The following is a 22,618-nucleotide window of genomic DNA, read 5'->3' as shown; positions in this document are numbered from 1 at the left end:
AAGTAACATTCCTCTTTGACAACTTGAAACTCTCCGTGTTCTTTCTGAGAATGTTCACTCAAGAATAACAGAAACAAGCGGATTGTGTTTAGGCCATCGAATATCGAAACGAAACCTTGTGAAAATTGTGTAAACTGTAACGCAATAAGATAATATAAAGTGTGTTCTGTTACCCTTTGGAAAATTAACCTGATTCATGCTGAAACTACATATTTTACATAAAAGATAATTGGTTTCACTGTTTCAAAAAAATTATACTTTAAACATTCGCTAAAATAATCATGTCTAAAATTTCTTTTCAAAAGTCCACATTTAAGGTTTCTAGCTGTCTGTAACTCCGTTACTGTTTAATTGAAACTATAGATCCGTATATTATACATATTTTGCTATTAAAACTATACGATTTATGCTCTAACAATGATATATTAGTATAAAATATTTTTAAAGGAACTTTCAAGATACGTTTTAACTCAGAATCTGCAAATATTTAAGAAGCTACCAAACGATGGCGTTTCATTAAAGTAGCTTTCGAGTACAGATAGTGTGAAACATGAACAGATAATATCTTCATAGTATGCAATGTTTTATATGTTCATAGTCTTGCAGAATGAATTCGCGAATTTCTTAGTTGTACGGTTGTTTGCCCTATTTATGTTTCAATATTCTATTGTGAACTGGAGTTTAATCATATCACAAGATAAAAAACTTTGAAAAAATGTCTCATCTGTCAAAGGAACATTTCAGTACTAACATCAAGCATTTGGAATTCATTTATAACACTCATATATATCACATTACGTAGAGAAACTCTAGAATTTGGAAGAATAAATACACTGTAGATCAAAGTCTTGTACTTTGGTCAGTTAAAACATATATATATATATAACTAGGTTAAATACATAACATTTTCACATTTATAACTTGAAATAACAATTACAAATAAAAGAGAAGAAGATCATAATAGATTATGTTTCATTTGAACGAAGTTAATAAATTAGTTCTTGTGTATAAGAGGTTAAGCACAATAGGCCATCTTTTTCTGTTACTGTAAGTCCTCGGATACACCGCTATGCCACCGGTGGACAAATTCATTTTATTTCTTGTCAAATGATTATTCATAATGCTTATAGTATTGTCATATTTAAAACAATAAACACGTTTGATAAGTAGCTTATATTACTGGAAGGAGTAAACATGTCATGAATTTGTCAGTATATCACATACATACAATAAATTCTCATATGTGTATATATATATACATATATAAATCTATAATACAATTGAAACAGCTTAAAAGTATATTTATTCACGTTTTCCATGACCAATAAGAACTGTAAACGTAAATCCACACAATAACTCTTGCGTTAAAACAATTAAAGAAAAGCTTTAAAACATTAAGTATGTAAAGCAGACTGGCTAAATATTAACGTGTTCACAATTTTTTAGAGTATAGTACAATAACTGACAACAGGGCTTCATATTACCTTTATTCGTAATGTCACAGACTGAAGGTATAAACTTAGTTAAATAACCCGAAGGATATTAAGTAACATATTGCTAATATAGATTAATTCACAAATCTTTTCAATGCCAAATAGTAAGTCAGGGGAAAGTGCATACAGCTTGAAGCTGTTTAAGTTTGGTGTGAAACGTTAAGAGGAACGTATTATGGCTATACTACGAAACTAAATACAAAACAGTTTATTTATTTAGCTATCAAAAATGTTCAGACTTAATATTACATATTTATTTTACATTTTAAAGTATATATGCTTTTGAAATATAATTGAAATTTCTCATATTAAGAGTCCTTCCCCCACCCCCACCCCCGCCGTTTGGACAGCGGTAAGTTTAAGGAATTACAAAGCTACAATATAGGGCACGTTTCCCCGTGAAGATACAGCAAATAGCCTAGTGGTTCTCTGCTTTAAAGCAAGCAAATGAACAAACTGATTTATAGGATTTATTTTGTGCATCTGAAAAATATAGGTTTTATCTAAATACAATTTATTTATTCAAAGTTACTACAATTTATGGACTTCAAATACCAGACGTTAGTATTAGTTATAGCATTTTACTATTTTTGAAAGAAATAAATTAAAATAAATTTTGGTATCCAGGCTAAAATGGTACTCAAAGTTCTAAATAAAGTATACGGAAAACCGTTACTCAATATTTTTCCAAACCAGAATATATTCAGCTTCTGCAGGAATGAAAGCAAAAAAAATATATGCTATACAGAAGTTATGATTGATATCTTCACTGTTAACACCAATTTTGGTTAGCATTTTGTAAACTTTGAAAAGGCTTGTAATGCTCTATGAAGGAACTGACAGAAATAGATAAATATAAATAATTTTGAAATTATTTGAATCTAAAATTTTATTATTATTGAAAAATGCGACATCTCGATTGTTTCAGTGGTAGGTCTGAACCGTTATTTCCTGCTATGCATAAATCATAGACGTCAGTTTGTTATTTTCTGTTCGAAAGTTTATTGCTTTATAAAAATAATGTAACAAAAGCAGATTAAAATATGCAAAGAGAGTAAATTTTGTAGCAGGCTTTTGATGCCAAAAAATACAGTATCTGTTTTTATCTAAAACGCTATGAAATTTTTACTATAAAGTAACTCTTAAATCAAATTTAGTTTTTATCGGCTTAGTAAAATAAATTATCCATGAAGATATATCTGCTTGTTGTTTATATTGCTTTCATTCAAAGGCTAATGTTATCACAACACGTCATTCTTAAAAGAAAATGTTGATATACTTATGGGTTAATTATACTGTTTTGATTGTTTTAGAGCGAAGCCAAATTGGAATGTCTGCTGTATACATTGCAGGGAATCTAACCTAGGATTTTGGCGTTGTAAATCCGTAAACTGGACGCTGTCCCACTGCTTTAAAATTTCATTGAAAAATACTGTATTGGAAATTGTTACTGAAACGCACAAGTTATACACGTATAAAGGTCACGAGGAATGAGTAATTGAAACTAAATCACCAATCTATTATTAGTTCAACACATTACTTGAGAATAATACAACTAAAACATATTTAGATGCACAATCATTGGTAACTTTTATTTCATTTAAACAGATCAACACAACTTATTTACGTTCCTATAAGCTTATCAATGTGCGATTGTGAAAAACTGATCCATGTTGTTTGTTTGCCATTTAATTTTCTTAGTTTACACACTAGCTTATACAGTCTTAAAATATTAATATTGTTACTTTGTATAGGGGAAAAGTATAATTACGACTAATTTTAAATATCATTTCACTAGGTATTGTCTCATGATTTGCTGCATGATTAGGATCACTGTCTTGTTGGAAAGATAATGTCTGCACGAAAGTTCTTATTCCAAAAGAAATAACGTGATAAATAAAAGTCTGTTTTTACAAGTAAAGAAATGGAATCATCATTAGCCATGGCTACAGTTAGATCTCAAATCGGTCAAGAAATGAAACCACAAGCTAGCAATTTATGCTTTAAAAAAACCAAGAAAATTAAAAAAATCAGAACCATTCAACGAGCCGTTATGCCGCGCCTAACAATTAGGGTATAATCAATTTTGTATAGACGTAGCCGACACATATACTGTCTCTCAGTATCCTCCAATGTAGATGTTGTACATTCAACTTTATACTGTTTTGTTCTTCTACCTGTTCTGCTATAGTTGATTACTGTCAAACTGTTTGAAATTGAGTTCACTTGTAAAAAAGGAACCTCCCTTCAGATTTTTTAACCAAATGTCTGAAGTCTATTGCGAATTTCAGCCTTTTGGTTGGTTATGTCTCATAAGTAGTAGCTTATTATAAGCTACATATTCATGAAGATCGCTGTGTATTAAAATGCCATGAAGACAACGCTTGCAGCTATACTTACATCTAGGCGATTGGAAACACACCTACTGGAACCTGTGAATTATTTTGTATGAATATGTTTTTTTCTTCAAATGAATCTATTGAGTATGTTATATTGAAACGATTTTGGTGCCTTACCAAATCCTTACGCTTCAAGTTGCTATATCTGGCCATGATATATCTCATGGCCGCGATGCATCTCGACAATAGCCATGTACGCGGATTCTATTATAAAGGCTCAAGCGTAAGATTGTAATGTCGAAACACACCACTGTTTTCGGCAGGATTTTCTTTAACCATTCATTTTACGAAATGATAGGTCCCAAACACTCGTTTCAATAGACAGACCATATAGATATTTAGAATCGCTGCATCGCACCTATTTACTGGTATTCTGATACGAATATCACCGATACCTGCAGCTTTAAATAGTGCATTGATATTTGTATTTGTAAACTACCTTACTTGTTAAAAGAACATTTTTTTTTCCATAGCTGGGATAAGACGTTTTGTAGAGCTCTTCCTGGATGATCAAGTTCCCCAAGTTAATACATAACTTATTGTTTTCCAATGCTATTGAGTACAAGGGATATTCTTGCTCTGTAAATTTTAAATTACTGATAGAAGCACATATCTATGATCCTAGTTTATAAATATTTTGTTTAGGATGGAGCTATTGTTTGTCCTTCTAAAAAGGTTATCTATTTTTGATAGAAGCTAATCCACTACTGAATAACAAACAATACCAAAATGTAATGCTGATACATTCCGTCTCACCGCAAATGTATGTCGGTTGTCACATGACTTGGCGATCTGTTAATTCAAAATAGTTTTCCTCTGTAAAGATAATTAAAGTTTAAAGCCATTTACAAGTAAGCCGATAAACATTCTGTACAAATAAACGTCAATACGTGTATGTATAAATCTGTTCCTTATGCTTTTCCACATTTCTACGTCAATCAGCACCAAACTTGACAAAGGGATACATAATGACATGAGAAAATTAATGGCGGGTCGGCCCCTTCATCTAATTTGATATCCAGTTTCGGTACACCGACCAATGTTGTGTATCCCTCAGTGTTATAATGAACTACATAATCACTATTGTTAAAGGTTTTAAAAACAACATGTTCTTATTTTTCATTATTGATTTCTTAATGTATTTTTATCACATTTGTATTGTTCATTGTCTTACTGAAGAAAAAAATAGAAGCACAATTTCCTATATTTTATTACAAACACTTTTCATTTCACTCGTCCATTGGACGAGTGCTCCAGCTAGTAATAAGTAAATAATTTCTTGATTATTAAACATATTGTAAATAAATAAATATAAATAAGTACTTCCGAGAATGAAATAAAAATATCTCTATGATATCATATATAGACAACTTAGATATATAAATACAGGTATAGTACAGATACGAAGAGCTGTGCCACGAACGAAAAGATCTGGGGAATTAATTTCATGAGATCGCATTGGTGGACGATTGGGTGGTGGTCAAAGTTAGCCATTCATCTTCAAGTAAGTTGCAACATCCAATAACTTGTAACATCGCTGTACGCAGTAAATAGGATGACAATATTGTTCCAGATTTCTCAGACAACAATAGTTTATGGAAGGCTGATCGGACGCACAAATCAACGAAACTGAGTATTTGGGCCGCTTCTGTTACAGGATAGCGAAATTGTTTCACGAGACCATTAGGATTTACCTATGTAGCATGGACTAAAGCCACCGAGTAGGTAAACGGAAGACACTTTTTGTCCAGAAATACTGTATGTGGGCATTACAAATAGTGTAAAACCTTCTGCATTTTGAGAGACTGTTTGTTGTTCCTGTCAAGTCTAGATTTACTCTGGATAGTGAGAAACTTAAACCTGACGATTATCTTTTCAGGAACCATCACTGTACATTTTTAAGACGTAATAAATGCAACGACATGTCAGGTATGAAACCGCATGGTTACAGTCGTAGCACCAACATTTTTCGAGTATACCAGACAAAACATTATTTCCACAAAAGTTAGAGCTTCTGTTTATTTAGCGCATTGTAAAAACGATGGATTGAAAGAGTAGAACATTGCTAATTTTTAGTGACCAGGCCAATTTCTGTTTATGAATCCCACTAAACATTTATGGATCTAAACGTCAACTTCTCGGAATGTTCTGATCTCATTTCTTCATCAGAAATATGGTAGAATCCATGAAGTCCATTTTTCATATTTTGTAAATAAAATGTATAAATATGTTTTTGGTTTGCGTATTAAAGGGCATAAGTACTAAATACTAAAGGTGATTTTGTAACTTTGTTTCATGTTTGTTTATTTGATTGAAGAGCATTTTTTCTGGAGTGGTTTTAATTTTCTTTATTATTAAGTTCTTTATATATATTACAGTTATATACGTTCATATTTTATACTTACTACAGAAATAAATGTTTCATTATAAACCATATTGTTGCTTAAGAGCCGAAAACTTAAATTTACGAAATGTTTTTTCAAGATAAAATGATCTATAAACCATTATAAATGTCAATAATGTTTTTATAAATGTAATCTAGAGGTAGCTGACTAAAAGTCCGTTATTTTTATCAAATTTAAGATTTTTAAAATTATTGGGTTTGTTTTGAATTTTACATATAAGCTACACGAGGTCTATCTGTGCTAGCCTTCTCTGATGTGAGACAAGAGGGAAGGCTCATCACCACCCACCGTCAATTTTTGGGCTACTCTTTTACCAACGAATAGTGGGATTATCCGTCACATTATAATACCTTCACGGCCGAAAAAAAGTGAGTGTTTGGTGTTTCGAACCAGTGACTCTCAGATTACGAGTTGAGTGTCTTAACCACCTTTCTTTTAAATCATTGGATAGATGAAACGCAAGATAAACAGAAGTAATGGTACAGTGTGTTTTTTCTTATACCAAAGCCACATCTGGCTATCTGCTGTATCCATCTAGGGGAATCGAACCCCTGATTTTAGTATTGTAAGTCTGAAAGCTGACCCGCTGTAACAGTGGGGACAGTGGTACAGTTAAAATGTTAATTTTGCATTTTTTAAGAATGATAAAATTAGTATTATTAATCACGAAAACATAATTATAAGTTATAAAACTTTTTATTAGAATGCACGCTATTGTTCAATTTTATTTTGTGTGCAAATATAAAATAAATTTTGTTGAAGAACAAATAAACCTTTTCTTAAGCAATACTAAAATTAGTCACGCTGTTTAAAAATATTTCTTTATTGGACACAAATTCTCGTAAAACAAGTTAAATAATAGTATGTTTAAAAAAACGTACCATGTATCTAATCAAGCTGTGCATTTTTAACAATTTAACTTAATTTTAAAGGGATACATTGCATAAAATAAATGAGTAAAATTATGTAATAAAATCTTAGGTAATTATTTAAAATATTAAAACTCTGAAACATAAAGAACACGTAAAGTTTCAAAATAAATAAAAAACAAACTATAACGATATCCAGTTTATTATATACTACAAGTTATATTCTTTTAATTTTTTTATTCCTTCTCTTCTTACTTATGGTGTAAGTTATATTTGTAGTTGACATGAAGTGTTGGTATAAAAAACAAACAAGAACTTAAAAAGTCAAAGCTTTGTTCATGACTATACTCCAACAAATACAAAATAAACAAAACGTTAATACCGCATAAATGACCAAATAAAATAGCAAGACATACGAATTTAAAATTCATAACATTTATTTTGGTTTTAATATTTTTTCTATTACGTAAGGATGTCTTACAAATGGGAAAGAAGAAAAATTCTAACTTCGATCATCCCCCGCTAGTACAGCGGTATGTCTCCGGATTTACAACGCTAAATTCAGGGGTTCGATTCCCCTCGGTGGGCTGAGTAGATAGCCCGATGTGGCTTTGCTATATGATAAACACACACACTCTAACTTCGATCAAATTATTATCTTGTTTACCATAATGAAGGCCTGGTTGGTTAAGGCGTTCGACTCGTAATCTGAGAGGCGCGGGTTCGAATCCCAGTTGTATCAAACATGCTCGCCTTTTCAACTACGGAGGCGTTATGATGTGACGGTCAATCCCACTATTCGTTCGTAAAAGAGTAGCCCAAGAGTTGGCGGTGGGTGGTGATGACTAGCTGTCTTCCCTTTAGTCTTACACTAAAAAATTAGGGATGGCTAGCGCAGATAGCCCTCGTGTAGCTTTGCGCGTATAAAAAAAAAAACCACAATGAAAAAATTTTATTATGTTTGGGTTCTAGAACGTGATTGGTCTAGAGAAATCTATAATCAGTGGTTGTCAACATTTTAAGCATAACAAAATGTCACCGAATTTCAATGAAAATGATTTAATTATGAAAAAGTCATGTGACGTTCTGTGAAAAAATATGTATGTGATGTAGAAAAATCGAAATCATTTTCGGATTCAGCGTACCCAAGATAGTGGAGAACATGTAAGAACTTCAAAATAATAAAGCCACAGTAGGCTTATGTAATTTAGTTCAATTAATTCATATTTCCTTTGAAATTTAGTATATCAGAGCTCACAGTTATCATTATATCATTTCGAAAGTACTCTTCCTACATTTAACAGGACCTTTAAATAGTTTTTTATATTAATGAGTTAACTGTTATTTTTTTGTTATTATTTCCTGTGGTATAGCTTCAAGATAAAATTATGAGTAAGAAATGGATTAAAGAAAGAACTGTTAATCATGTTACAAACATATTATTGACAGATATTTTGTGACAAAAATGTGTAAGAAAGTATAATCACACACACATATATGTATATACCTATGTAATGGGCCCATTATTTAAGAATATAGTGACTAATGGGAGGTGTGTGTGCGTGTTTTTATACCTTTTTGAAACCTGCAAGAAAATTTCCTTTTTTTATTCTTATAATATTAGTAAGTTTTATCTAACACATGATATGCTCTATTAGTTACGTTACCATTGTGCCAACTAAAACAATTAATTTTAATTTGAATTCCCACTGATCAGCTATAGTCACTGGTTTTGCTTTTAGTTGTACAGCTCTGCATCGTGAGTCTAGCCTCCTACAACTTGTTGTTATCAGAATATAACATAATTTTATTTAGAGATTTTTTAATCTTTTGATCTAAAAACTTTCAAGTAGAGGTTTAATCTGAGATAAAAAGTACCCCTACTGCTGTGTGTGTGTTCACTTCGGGAGGTACTTTACTTCCTAATACATATATTAACTTTCCTATTGTACATTTGCTTTATGTATCTGCCTTTGGCTATGTTATGCTTCTTATTTTTGGCTTTGGTGTCTACGAAATTTTAAAACTGTCATTAAAGTTAAAAAAAATTATACTTGTTTTATTTCCATTAGATCCTGTACCCCAGTGACACAACGATATTTCTACGGACTCACGCCGTTAGAAACCGGGTTTTGATACCCGTGGTTGATAGAACACAGATAGCTCATTGTGTAGCTTTATGCTTAATTTCAAACATACACACCGTTTATATCACTTTAAATTAGAAATTTCAAAAACACTTTATAAGGTAATTTCGGGTGGAATTTACGGGTGGAGTTATTTTTTGAAACATTCTATATATTTCATTTTCTGCTAGACCTGACTTGTGTGGACAAAAAATCATTTAAAACTTGTCGGATTAAACTTTCACTATTACAATTACTGCTTTACAAAACGGTTTTTATGCTCATATTGAAAATGGACCAATTAAATAAAAATTAATTATAATAATAAACGAATTGCGTGGGTGAAGAAATTACAAATGCAACATATACAGGGTGTTCACTGTGCAGTTTTGTAATCATATTTTATTCAGTCTACTTCAAGCCAGCAACTGATAGCGATGTTTAAAAACAAAATAAGAAGGATCCAGGCCTGTATTGATGCGAACGGGGGTCACTTTCAACATTGTTTATAATTGTCATTCATATTTACCTCCTGTATTCTATATTGAAACATGTCTGTTAATAAATATATAAGTGCATAGTGACTTTCCGAACACTCTGTATTAATGCCGAAAAGCTTGTCAAAATGAAATAATTTATTGATAAACACAAAAACAACGTTCCGAGAAAAAGTTCTTCATCGGGTTTCCACTGAGAATAAAAGTTTGTTTGTTTGTGATAAAGCATAGAGCTACACAAAGGGTTATCTGTGTTCTGCCCATCACGGGTATCGAAACCACGGCTTTAGCGCTGTAAGTCCGCAGACATAATGCTGTGTTACTGGGGGGCCAGAGAGAATAAAACCGTTAATAATAGATCTAGGGTGAAAGAACAAGGAACATGTGACTAGAAGGCTTAAGAACGATTAACAATTTTATTCTCCCTGGAATCCTGATGGAGGGCTGTTGTTCGAAAGGTTGTTCCTTTAATTTGACGAGTTTTTCATTATTTTATTTTGTAATTAAGGAGATATTTAAGTTGTTCTTTGTCAAGCCTTTAAAAAAGAAATAATATACAATAATAATATATGTTCCAATGAAGAAAGACCTCAAATGTCCTTCAGTTTTCTTTAGCGCTAACCTATATAACTCGAACTTGGATTTTAGCATAGTGAGGCAGTAAACTTAATGCTGACCCACAACAGGGTCAAGCAGGTTGTCTGAACTCTGTATAAATATATCTATACTGCACATTAGACAGTGCTGACATGTGTAAAGTTTGAGGTATGAATTAATATTTTTAGATATTGTGGGAACCTGTTAAATCGTAATTACGAAAGTTTAATCTTTATAAGTTACTGATTATGATTTTTTGTTTAATTTTCTTAGTACTGAAAACAAACATTCACTCATTTATCTAAGTTTACAATAATCTGGTTGAAAGCAATTTAGTGTAATTGTTTTCATGACTTTATAATCTGATGTTATTCGAGAAAATTTCTTCGTCTTTCAATCTTACCATGTAGAAGTTAAGTTTTAGTTTAAGACAGCTATGATCTACATTTCTATCATATATTTAATCTCAAATGTTTTTTTAGCTGACGCTATAGTACAGGCTAAAAGCTGAGTAATATAGCTGTCGCATTTTGCAAACGTTTCTACAATTTTATTTTTCCTTCTTTACAATATGTTTATTTTATAATGATTTTAAAGTTGCAGTAAACGTGGTTTAATTTTATAAAAATATCTTGTTTTAGAATCAGTTTCCTAACTGTTTACGAAAAACCACATTTTGACATAAAATTTTCTGGTGTTTTTTAATAACGCATCTTAAAGAATAATTTTATTATTCTTTGATGTACCAGAATACGCATTAATTATACATGTGTTACGAAATACACATCGATACGTATATATTTGTTTATTGCACCTATATAAATGAGTTTGACTTCACACACACACATATATAATAACTTTTGTATTAAAAATGCTTTTTATAGAATTTAATAACTATATGCCTTGCTTTCCTCATCTCAGAAAAGTACTTCCAAACCAATTACCAGTATCACTGCACTCATAATACTATCATTATACTTTTCTATAATTCAAACGTTATTCAGATACTTTGTTTAGTTTAATCTTTTTAACCTCATGATGAAGTTACTACGCACACACATCATATCGAATCTCCGCTTATAAAATTAGACAAGGTGATCAGTGTTCATTCAGCCCTATTTTATCTATATTATTTGATATATTAAATTTAAATAGTTAATGTTATAATCACTAATATATTTCTTAAATTTCAGAAATTTTGTTTAAATTGTATCAAATTTCCTGGGAAGAAATTTCTTGAGGGCCATACCCGAAAAAAATCTAAATAATTATTTTGATTGTATTTAAATGTATGCTTTAAAATAGCTTTTGAAAGCTGTGGACTTATGTATGACAACAATAAACAATGGTATATATATATTGAGCCTGACAACTAAGCAATTCGTTTTATATAGAATTAAAAATTAAAAATAGTGTCATACCACTCACTCTGTTGTTCCCTTACCAATAAAAATGTATGTTTTTCATATCATGTTGCCGATTATCATAGCAGTAAAATGTAAAGATAAAATTATAACACTGCTGTTGCTTTGCCACTAAAAATGTAGATGCTGTTTCGTATCATGTTGTTGATTTGACTCTCGTTCTTCTACATTTTCTTTGAATTGAAAATGATTGAAGACGATTAATCAATTAAAGCTAAGAGTGATCTTAACGTTCTTCTAGTTGTATATAAAATGGCCCCTTCCGAGATAATAGTTAGAAAGCTAATCCCATCATTCAATAAAGTTTCTTCTACGAATTCATTTTGTCGCTACTTCAATGGACTCTTAGCCATTCAGATGTGAATCTTTAGTGTAACAAAGACTGCGTTCGGTCTTAATGTTTGAGTCTACGTTCTTTATTTACTGTATTAGCTTAGTATTTTATCACTATTTCAAAGGATGGTTAAAATCTTATATTCGTATCATAGATAAGAACGCTGACCTGGATGGTATATGTTGTTGAATGTTGTCGTTGTTTGTTATTTGAAATCAAAGGTATACAAAGGTCTATCTGTGCTCTGCCCCCATGGGTATTGAAACCCATAGTGGTATAAGTCTGTAAACATACAACTTTGCTCTTGGGGGACAAGAGCTCCTTGGAAGGGAGATAAAAGCTTCAGAATAAAAACCAATGAACTTGTAAATGGTTTTAGAGTAAAATAAATTGTAATTACTAAACATAAGTACAAAGCCAAATACGTAATTCACTTCGACACTTACCACGGAATTATGCCGGTTTCAGGAAATTCCACCCATCACCTTATTTCTTTATTAACCAGGATGCACTGAAAGGAAGAGCTCTTACGATTGTTAAGTTAAGATAATCATTCTATGTCTAAAGTTGTTTTTAATGAATATATGAAAATACAACTGTGATAAAATACGAATTTTAAGACTGTTACAGAGCTTAGAAAATTGTAATTAAGAACAAAGGACGGCGTGAGTGTTTAGTGAGAGTACAGTAAGGGTGGAAATACATATCCTAAAACTGTATTGGTTGAGTGAACGACAGATATACAGTACGGTTAGTTACCAGATAATTTTGCATAGAAGCTATCAAAAAATAATCGTTTTTTACAGGAAGTGTAATGACAGATTCTCTCCAAACGGGAAATTTAAATTACTATTTAGCTTAAAAATATAATTGTAAAGTGAAGCACTTTGTGGATTTACGAGTTAAACTGCTAATGTGATAAAAGCAGAAAGAGACATATTTTTATTAGTCGATTTCATAAATATTGCATGGTTAATGGTTTTAAGTTATTTAGGTACTGTTATTTAAGTGCTTCTTAACAATTAAATAATCTTACGTCCTTCATATTCTATTATTTATTTTTTACCATAAAATGGTTTCAAGTTATTCATGTGCTGTTATTTAAGTGTTTCCAATTTTACTGAAAGTATCGTTAACAGCAATGGTATCTAATGCCATTAGATATGCCATCTGATGCATTATATCTTCTAATTATCATAAGTTGTACTTAACTACGTATAACTAGCAAGAAAGACATATTAAATTAGTTTTATCAACTGTTCATTTAATTATATTTTCGGTATCTTGCCTTGATCAGACGTTAATGATAACTAAAGTGTCATGTCAGGGATTATGAAATTAGCGTTTTTTTAGATATTGTTTTCCTTATGATACAATTCCATTTATTTACCATCGTATCTAGTTTAGCAGTTATAGAAGGCGGAATATAATTTGACTACCGTAGGTAAATCAGCTTATCACTTCTTCGTGCAGATATCAAAATATATTTGATTTTAACGTTCATCAAATCATTTACTGCTCATTTTGGAAAGGCTTAATATGCACCAAAAAGTATATATACATTTATATGGATCATTTGGAATTCGTTTTCTTACACTTAATGTTTAAGTGACAACGTGATGGCTTAGAAAAACCGAATTTCTTCTTTGGGTATTATAGTTTATTATAATGGAGAATAGAAACGTGTGATAATGTTTGTTCTGAATATTATAAAGAGTGCTTTTTTTGTTTTGCTGATAGGTCTGTTACGTTTGTGCCTATAATCTACTAACAATTTAACGGCATAAACGATTTTCTTTGGCCAGATAAACATCCAAAAATACGACCTTTGAGAAGTTCTATTTTAAAAGTGAAAACAGAGTTTCGAACAAATATGAAGTACTAAATAATAACATTTTTACTTGTGCATAATGTCTTTAATATAGATCTCTCTAAATCATCACATTTTATGGTACAGAGGTGATAATCTTAGAGTAGCTTCATTCTAAGCAACACAGGTAATAATCTGTTTTTTCTTTCTGCACAGAGTTATGAACTTGTGACACATCAAACTATGCAGTCAGAAGCTTCACAGAGTGCAAACTCAACTAATCAAGAAAGTAGCTTGTGAGGAGTTGTTACAACGGAGAGTATAAAAGAAATCTGTTGTAATAAGCCCCTTCATCGTAATCTTTCATTTCAGCACTTGAGAGAACCAGCTTCGGACCATAAGATGTCAGACAAAGAGTGGAACGTTGATGACTGCAATTCGTCTGTTTGGCATTTTCTATCTGGCATATGGGCCTATCTACGACAGTTAGGAGAGCTATTTCAAGTAAGATACCGAGAAATACCGAGAACAGTTTGTAGTCTAGCCGGCAGGAATCATAGAAGTCTTGATCTTTTGGGGATATTATGGATCCTGTTTTGTTTACAACCCCTCTTGGGTTGCCGCGCTACAGGTAAGAGTACTCAGGTTATTAGAAAAGAATGATGTTTAGAGAAAGCAGAGTTGACTTTGTTGATTCCCAAGTGATCAAATTCATAGAAGTTTACGTTTAACAGACGTTATTTGGTTGTAATATAAAAAAAGAGTTCGCGAGAACATGTTTTTTTTTTTTTTGTAGTAGTATGCTAACGCTAGCAATTATTTTAATATTAAATTTGTTTGCCCGTTTAGGATAACAATGTTTGAGTAGGTTAGTTGTGCATTATCAAGTACAAAGTGAACATGCAATAAACAGTTCAAAAGTTTTTCATACTGATTCCTTTGGAATTTCTCATCAAGTGATGACATAGTGTGTGATATTTTCGATTTAGTGAATTATAAATTACTATAATTTCTCTCTCTCTCTCTTCCTATATACATATTATATTATTTACTTCAAATTCAAATTTAAAATCAGCAATTAAAGGCAACTTAAAATAAAGTAAATAACTTGTAAATTGACTTTAAACAATCTGTAGATTTAGTCATCTTGTAAAAGGTTTAATTACCGTTGTACGATATGCTCTTACTTATTTCTAGAAGAATTTGATACTCTACCGCTCTCTAAAAAAACCTATAAAAGATAGAGTCATCTTTTATTACGATACCAAATGGAGTAGTTATGTTTCTTAGATTTTTTTTCTATGGCGGTGAAGGAAGGAATGTTCCAGATACTGAAGGGATTACGTTAAATAACATTTTTACTATAGATTTTATGTGTTCGGTTATAATTTATTACGATGACGTGATTCCCATGTAGACTGCTGTTTCAAGATTGTTAACTGATACATCTTAGCGCTCAGACTGATACATTTCAACGACAACTGCGTTCAGGCTTGCCATTTTTCACGATTAAGAAAGTCGTATTTCAAGTGATCGTTCATCGTTTGCAAAGTAGTAAGCACTTCTATTTTATTTTTTTAAGAAGTTAATTCATAGAATTCGAAAATGTAAACTTTATTCTTTTCTTGGGTGTCAATTTTTTCTTACATTTCTACTTATTCATTTCAAATAGGTTTTACGTCTCGTACACATTTCCTTTGTGTCTGAGTGATAAGTGTTAAGAGTATAATTGAATAGAAAGAGAAGTTAGTGATTGAACATCGAAAAAAAATATGTTCTTGACTGACTTATATTTTCAGTTAAAAACAAAATCACGCATTTCTCAAAGTTTCTAATATAAAACCTTTTTAATAATATTTGACAACTAACTCAGTGAAATGTACTATCTTACTTAAATGGACATTGTGACGACCATCATTATTTTTTATAACTCCTTCATACGCATAGTGTTAATAAAGTTCCGTAGAACTCGTAATAAATGTGATTGAATCACAAACAATACAGTAATTAGTTTAACAAATTATGGTTTCAGAGACCAGTCGATAACATATAAATCCCTTACGCCAGCAAGTTGTACCGTTAAAATCATTCAATTTGTTCTTTTAATTGAGCCTATAAGTCGAAACGATAATGGTATAATATTGTAATTTGTATGGATGCAATATTATAGTTGTGTTAGCATAAAACATTATCAATTATACATTTTTTCAGTGCTGTCAAATGCAGAATTTTTCACCTTATTCCTAGTGAAAATGAGTAAAATATTTACATGCACTTTAGCTCTAAATAAACAACACGAATATAGAAGCTGTTTAACAGAATTAGTCTAAAATTGCTCAAGCGTCTTTGTTAAATAAGATTTTAATGTATTAGATGATATATGTTATTCGTCGTTTAAAGTTAACTTAAAGGTTGTGTTTTAAATACGTTATAAAGATCACTGTCTGCTGTCTTAAAACTATTTAGAGTCATAAAGAACTGAATTGTTTGTTTCTAAATAGTATGTTTTATTGTAATTTCAATCAAAACCGTTCTTCCTCTCTCTTCTTAAACCAGATAATCTAGTTGTTTTGCGTCAATAAACGACAACCAACTAATTTCGTAAACCAAAGTTATTATATACATATATTATATATGATAATTATATATATCGAGATATAATATTGAATAAATTGCTCAAAAAATAAAACATTTTGACATCCTTATTGCGTAGCTAATTCTAACACAGTTCTGTATTTTTACAAGTTTGTGTTTTAAGTGTAATAAAACATTGTTTTTGAATTGAATAATTAAATATGTATACGTATGTGTAACCATCATAAATATATTTTGTAAAACTAATTATAGATCGGTATACTTATTTTATTGCAATTTATATAACATACAACGGACTACATGAATAGCAACTACGGAAGATATTTTAGTTTGTTATACTTAAATGTTTAGATATATCGTAAGTACTTCATATCACATTTTTATATATTCCATTCTTTTTACCTTAAATTTGCAAAACATGTTTTCCTTTTGCTTATCATTGCATAAGTCCTGCCTTTAAACCTAAAGTTATTTTACTTCAATTTTTATTGTAATTTTTTATAAGTTAAAGAAATAAGTCATATACTTTTCAACTGAAACTATATCCTGATGTAGATGTATTTTGAAACAAAATGTTTGTTTTAATACAACGTTCCAAATTTGGTAAAACACATTCACAGGTATTTGGGATCAAGTATAATAACCTTTGTTCTTTTCAGCATATCCGAAAAGGTCACACTATTATCACTTAATATCATAACCATAAAAAAACAGTTAGATTATTGACAGCAATACCTTGCTAAAATCAATGGATAAGTTAACCGGATAAATAATTCATTTTTACAACTTTCTGTGGTTGATTATACAACTAGCTTAGATAATTCACGTGCTTTTCATTTTACTGTTTTGGATAAACAATATTTATGTACTTGTATATGTCTCATTTGAAAATCCTGTGAATATTATGCTTAGATGTGCTTATTCTTGTACATCGTACTTTAATAGCCATTATCATATTACAAATTTTCAACTCTATCAGAATCTCCAAATTGCTAGATTAATCCTTTGAAGCTCATGATATACTGCTTGTTGATATGTGAGAATATAATTTGCTTATTTTCTACTTGTTTTAATAACGTGCAAGTTGAATATATGTGTAGGTACGTATTCCATTAATAGTAAAGTTTGAAACGTAGCTGATAGTAATAACATATGTATTTAAAAATGATGATAATAAACCAACTTTTACAGATTTTGCCAGTTCCTATTACTCCCTATTCGTTTAAAACGCGGTACATCTAATACAATTGTCAGTAACCTTTCTTGATCACAGGTTAATTATATATATACTTTTTAATTAGCATTCTGTTGGGTCAGTGATAGCCATACAATTCTTAGTAGTGGAACATGTATTTAAATGTATATGTTTATTTACATATAACAAAGAGAATTTATTATTTTCAAAAGACAAAAACAATTCAGTCACCAAATACATTAAACACAAAAAATAAACAGTTCTTGATTAATTTTGCAACAAAAAGTTTAATGACTTTATGGAACTGTATATTTAAAAGCATAAAATAAACAGTTCTTGATTAATTTTGCAACATACAGTTTAATGACTTTATGGAACTGTATATTTAAAAGCATAAAATAAACAGTTCTTGACTGATTTTACGACAAGTAATTTAAAGACCTTCAGGTTAAAAGTTTTATCACAGATATCCCGACCAACTTGAATATTTTTCCCTAAGTTTGATCTTAAAATTCTCAATACCCTGGACTCTTTTAGTCACAATGTTTGTTCTTCTCACACAGCCGAGAAATTTCAAATAAATAATTATTGTGTCCTCGCGGGTTGCAACGATGAAACAAACTTCTGGCGAGTCAGCCAAATCACTTCCGAGGATCATAGAACGACGCCATTGATCTAATTGTTTGACATTAGGCACTGCAATGAATCGAACACGTCTTAGTTCTGCTTATTTACCATTTTATATCAGAGTTATTTTGTTTAACAGAAATGATGTATACATGATAAATACATTTCAACTCTAAAGGAAAACGAAAGAAAAGCAGTGAATCTCTTTTTTCTTCCTTTCAAATATACTCGTAATCTAAGGGTCCGGGCTAGAATCCCCGCCATACCAAACATGCTCGCCTTTCAGCCGTGGGTAAATCCAACTATTCGTTGGTAGAAGAGTAGCTCAAGAGTTGGTGGTGGGCGGTGATGATTAGCTACATTTCCTCTAGTCTTACACTGCTAAAGTTGGGACGGATAGCACAGTTAGCCCTTGTGTAGTTTTGCCCGAAATTCACAAAACAAGTTTTTACCTTGATCTTTTTTTTGTAGGTTTAATTTCAAATTACTTTTTCCACAATAAAAATACTTATCACTACTACATGTTAAAATACAATTATATTTATTTACTTATTTAATAGAAGTTAAATTTCGAAATTGTCCACCCCTCCGGTAACATAGTGGTATGTTTGAGTATTCATATATCTAAAAACCAGGTTTTGATACCCTTGGTGGGCAGAGCACATATAAACCATTGTACCTCTTTGTGCTTAATTTCAAAGGAACAAATAAATTTCAAAATTGGCAAAAAAATGTAGTAGTTATAAGATAAACGAAAATGATTTGTTTGTTTTAAACTTTGCGCAAAGCTACACGAGGGCAACCTGTGCTAGCTTTCCACAATTTAGCGGTGTAAGACTAGAGGGAAGGCAGCTAGTCTTCACAACCTACCGCCAACTCTTGGGCTACTATTTTACCACAGAATAGTAAGACTGACCGTCACATTATAACGCCCCAATGCTGAAAGGGCGAGCATGTTTGGTGCGACGGGGATTCGAACCCACGACGCTCAGATTACAAGCTGAGTGCTTTAACCATCTGGCCATGCCGGGCCCTAAACGAATATGAAACAGCACTCGAACTTTTCACCAAACAACCTTCTTTCGCATAGATCAAAGTTTACATTGATGTAGCTTTTAGGAAATTTAACACCATTAGTGAAGGTTGTTGTTTTGTTGTTTTGAATTAAGCACAAAGCTACACAGTGGGCTATCTGTGCTCTGCCCACCACGGGTATCGAAACCCGGTTTTTAGCGTTGTAAGTCCGCAAACATACCGCTGAGCCACTGGGGGGCGTTAGTGAAGGAATGGCGGTTCTTTGTATATTATATCCTAAAATAAAGAATACATAGACATAATTCATATTACTGGTTATAAAATGAGAATTTTAATCATACAACATAGAAAAAAAATTAAGTTAAAAGAATAATATACAATAATTTAGATTAATATTAGTAAGTATAGGTTAATGTAGCTGACATCGTTCATTATTGAAGATGATAAATTGAATAAACGTGTGCTTTTCTGCACTTTTGAATTTATGTTTGAACACTAATAATATTTGATGAAAAGTTTTATATGTGTTCAGAATTAAAGGTTTGGGCTAGCTCAAATTGTGATATACTGCTAAACACGCTTCGCACTTTCAGCTGTAAGCGAATTATAATGCTAGCCAGGGCAGTTATCCAGCTGAGATCAGTCACGTGTGCGGTGGATACTCTTAACTAATTGCCTCTTTTCTGGTCAGCAGTTTTAAATTAGGGATAGTTATGTCTTGAACTTGAAGTATATAATTTGATCGTCTAGTTTACATGTGTCACATAATATGCAGCTAAGATGGAAAATATCAAACACCAACAAATTATCATTTCTTAAGTCCTTCGTTTATACTTATTTTGCTGCTTAGAATCACAATCAAGAAAAAAAAAGTTGCACAAGCTGTGTGAGACTATGTTATATACGTCACAGAAAAGTAGAATATTACAGCATGAGCTTTTCGTAGAAAAAGTGAAATTCTAAAAGGAATTAATAATGGTATTATTATCGTAAGATTCATCAAATTATTATAATGGAGTTTTTGTACGACAAAGTTTGTATAGATAAAGCATCCAGATTTCCCAAATGTTCGGTTGGATGACTTTAATTATATTGGTGTGTAAGGAAATCGATAAAAACTAGACATGCCTGAGTAGTTCTACTTCTGCATATCAAGTGTACCTGCTCTTCAGTAAAGGATCTCCGTGGAATTCAAATATTCGTAACAACAACAACAAAACACCAACCATTAGATCATTTAATGTGAACATAGATCTGTTATATACTTGGCCCAGAGTTTTTTCCTGAAGACTAACATGCTGTCAGATCGGCAAAGTGGCTTGGTCCGCGTATGTTTGTATTCCGCTCGATTACAAGTGAGAGAAAACTACTAAATTATATGAAAGCCACTGCATGGTTTATGAGTTCCCTTCGTATTATTCTAGTTTACATAAACTAGAATGAGCCAAAACAGATAATTATACATTTATGAATGTTGATCTTATATTTAGTTCTTGAATGACAGTTCTTCGAACATATAAAATCATCACATTTCGATTAATAATGAAGCGACATTGTGTATATTGCTAAAAAGTTATATTTATTTAACGAATTTGTTAAAGCTGCAGTAGAGTTAGCTGATCAACCTCATCATTTTGTTGAGAAAAATAAAAATAGAATAATAATTAAATTTACCACAAACATATTTGTTGCCATATTCACCAAATCTTGGGCCCGGCATGGCCAAGCGTGTTAAGGCGTTCGATTCGAAATCAGAGAATCGCGGGTTCGAATCCCGGTCGCACCAAACATGCTCGCATTTTCAACCATGGGGGCATTATAATGTGACGGTCAATCCCACTATTCGTTGGTAAAAGAGTAGCTCAAGAGTTGGCGGTGGATGGTGATGACTAGTTGCCTTTCCTCTAGTCTTACACTGCTAAATTAGGGACGGTTAGCGCAGATAGCCCTCGAGTAACTTTGCGCGAAATTCAAAACATCATCCAATGTTATCAAAATATATAATTATAAACATATCATTACACTTATCGTAATCTTATTCAGACAATCTGTCTAGTTTTGTTTAATCTTAGAATGAGATTTTGAACATCCCCCGCTAGTACAGCGGTATGTCTCCGGATTTACAACACCAAAATCAGGGGTTCGATTCCCCTCAGTGGGCTGAGCAGATAGCCTTTGTGGCTTTGCTAAAAGAAAAACACACTCTAAACACAGATTTTGAATAAATAATCGCCAGTAAATTTCGTTCCTAATTCATTGCTTTTATTCTCATCTTTCTTCAATAATTTGCCACAATGATTATGGTGATTTAAAAAAAAAGGAGTGTTGAGTTTAACTTATATAACGTTATTTGCTTGTGATAATAAGGCTTCAGATGAAAGCCTTTTTCTTTTTAAAGTTCAATTAGATTTGAATGGGTAATTTAACTTTTAAAGATGAATACTTCTCTTATCTTTTTATCGATTTTGTAAATGTATTGAAAAAGAGAAAAACAATCTACTGGCTCATTAAATATAGTATTTTACATAATGGACATTGTAGGTTATTATTAAATTTATATATATATATATATGAGTGTGCGTGTGTATCTAAATATTATACTTTTGCACTCAAATATACTCTTCAAAAAAAGAAACGCAAAAAGCAAAATATGAGACATATTGTTAATAAGTTTATTCCGGGTAGTTCTGTATGACATGTGTGAAACTTTGCACATTCACTGCTGAACATCCAAAGTCTGCAAAGGCGAAGTCCACGCTCACGAGGTGAAGTTTAACGTCACTCAACGTCAATAACGAGTATGCCCTCCGTGAGCATCAATAACTGCTTGGCATCTCCTGCCCATGGAAGCGATGAGATGACGAATCACATCCTGTGGAATGGCTGTCCACTCAACCTGCAAAGCTGATGCAAGCTGAGGTAGAGTCTGCGGTTGAGGATGTCGCCGTCGCAGACGTCGGTCCAAATCGTCCCAAAGATATTCGATGGGGTTTAAATCTGGTGATCTGGAGGGCGAGGGAAAAACGTTGATGTTGTGGTGTCTCAAGAAGACAGTGGTGAGTCGGGCTCTGTGAGGACGGGCGTTGTCATGTTGAAAAACGTCGTTGACGTTCACCATGATGGGTTGCACATGGGGCCTAAGAATTTCGTCGACGTATCGTTGAGCCGTAAGATTCCCTCGAATGTGCAAAAGGTCTGTTCTGGCATTGTAG

General features: G+C 31.8%; 1 protein-coding gene across 4 annotated transcripts in view; it reads left to right on the top strand.

Moving 5' to 3' along the window:
- Nucleotides 1-22,618, top strand: part of LOC143222543 (protein amalgam-like) — a 313,846-nt gene that overhangs the window by 21,775 nt on the left and 269,453 nt on the right. For all 4 annotated transcript variants that reach the window (XM_076449164.1, XM_076449163.1, XM_076449167.1 and 1 more), the window contains exon 2: nucleotides 14,171-14,585. In XM_076449164.1, coding sequence (XP_076305279.1) covers nucleotides 14,357-14,585 — 229 coding nt within the window. In that variant the 5' untranslated portion in view covers nucleotides 14,171-14,356. The remainder of the gene's footprint in view (nucleotides 1-14,170; nucleotides 14,586-22,618) is intronic.

This window comes from Tachypleus tridentatus, chromosome 8, assembly GCF_004210375.1.
Source record: "Tachypleus tridentatus isolate NWPU-2018 chromosome 8, ASM421037v1, whole genome shotgun sequence".
In the NCBI taxonomy this organism is placed as follows: domain Eukaryota; kingdom Metazoa; phylum Arthropoda; class Merostomata; order Xiphosura; family Limulidae; genus Tachypleus; species Tachypleus tridentatus.
Note: the sequence above shows the minus strand (reverse complement) of the source record. Positions and strands in the feature narration are given on the sequence as shown.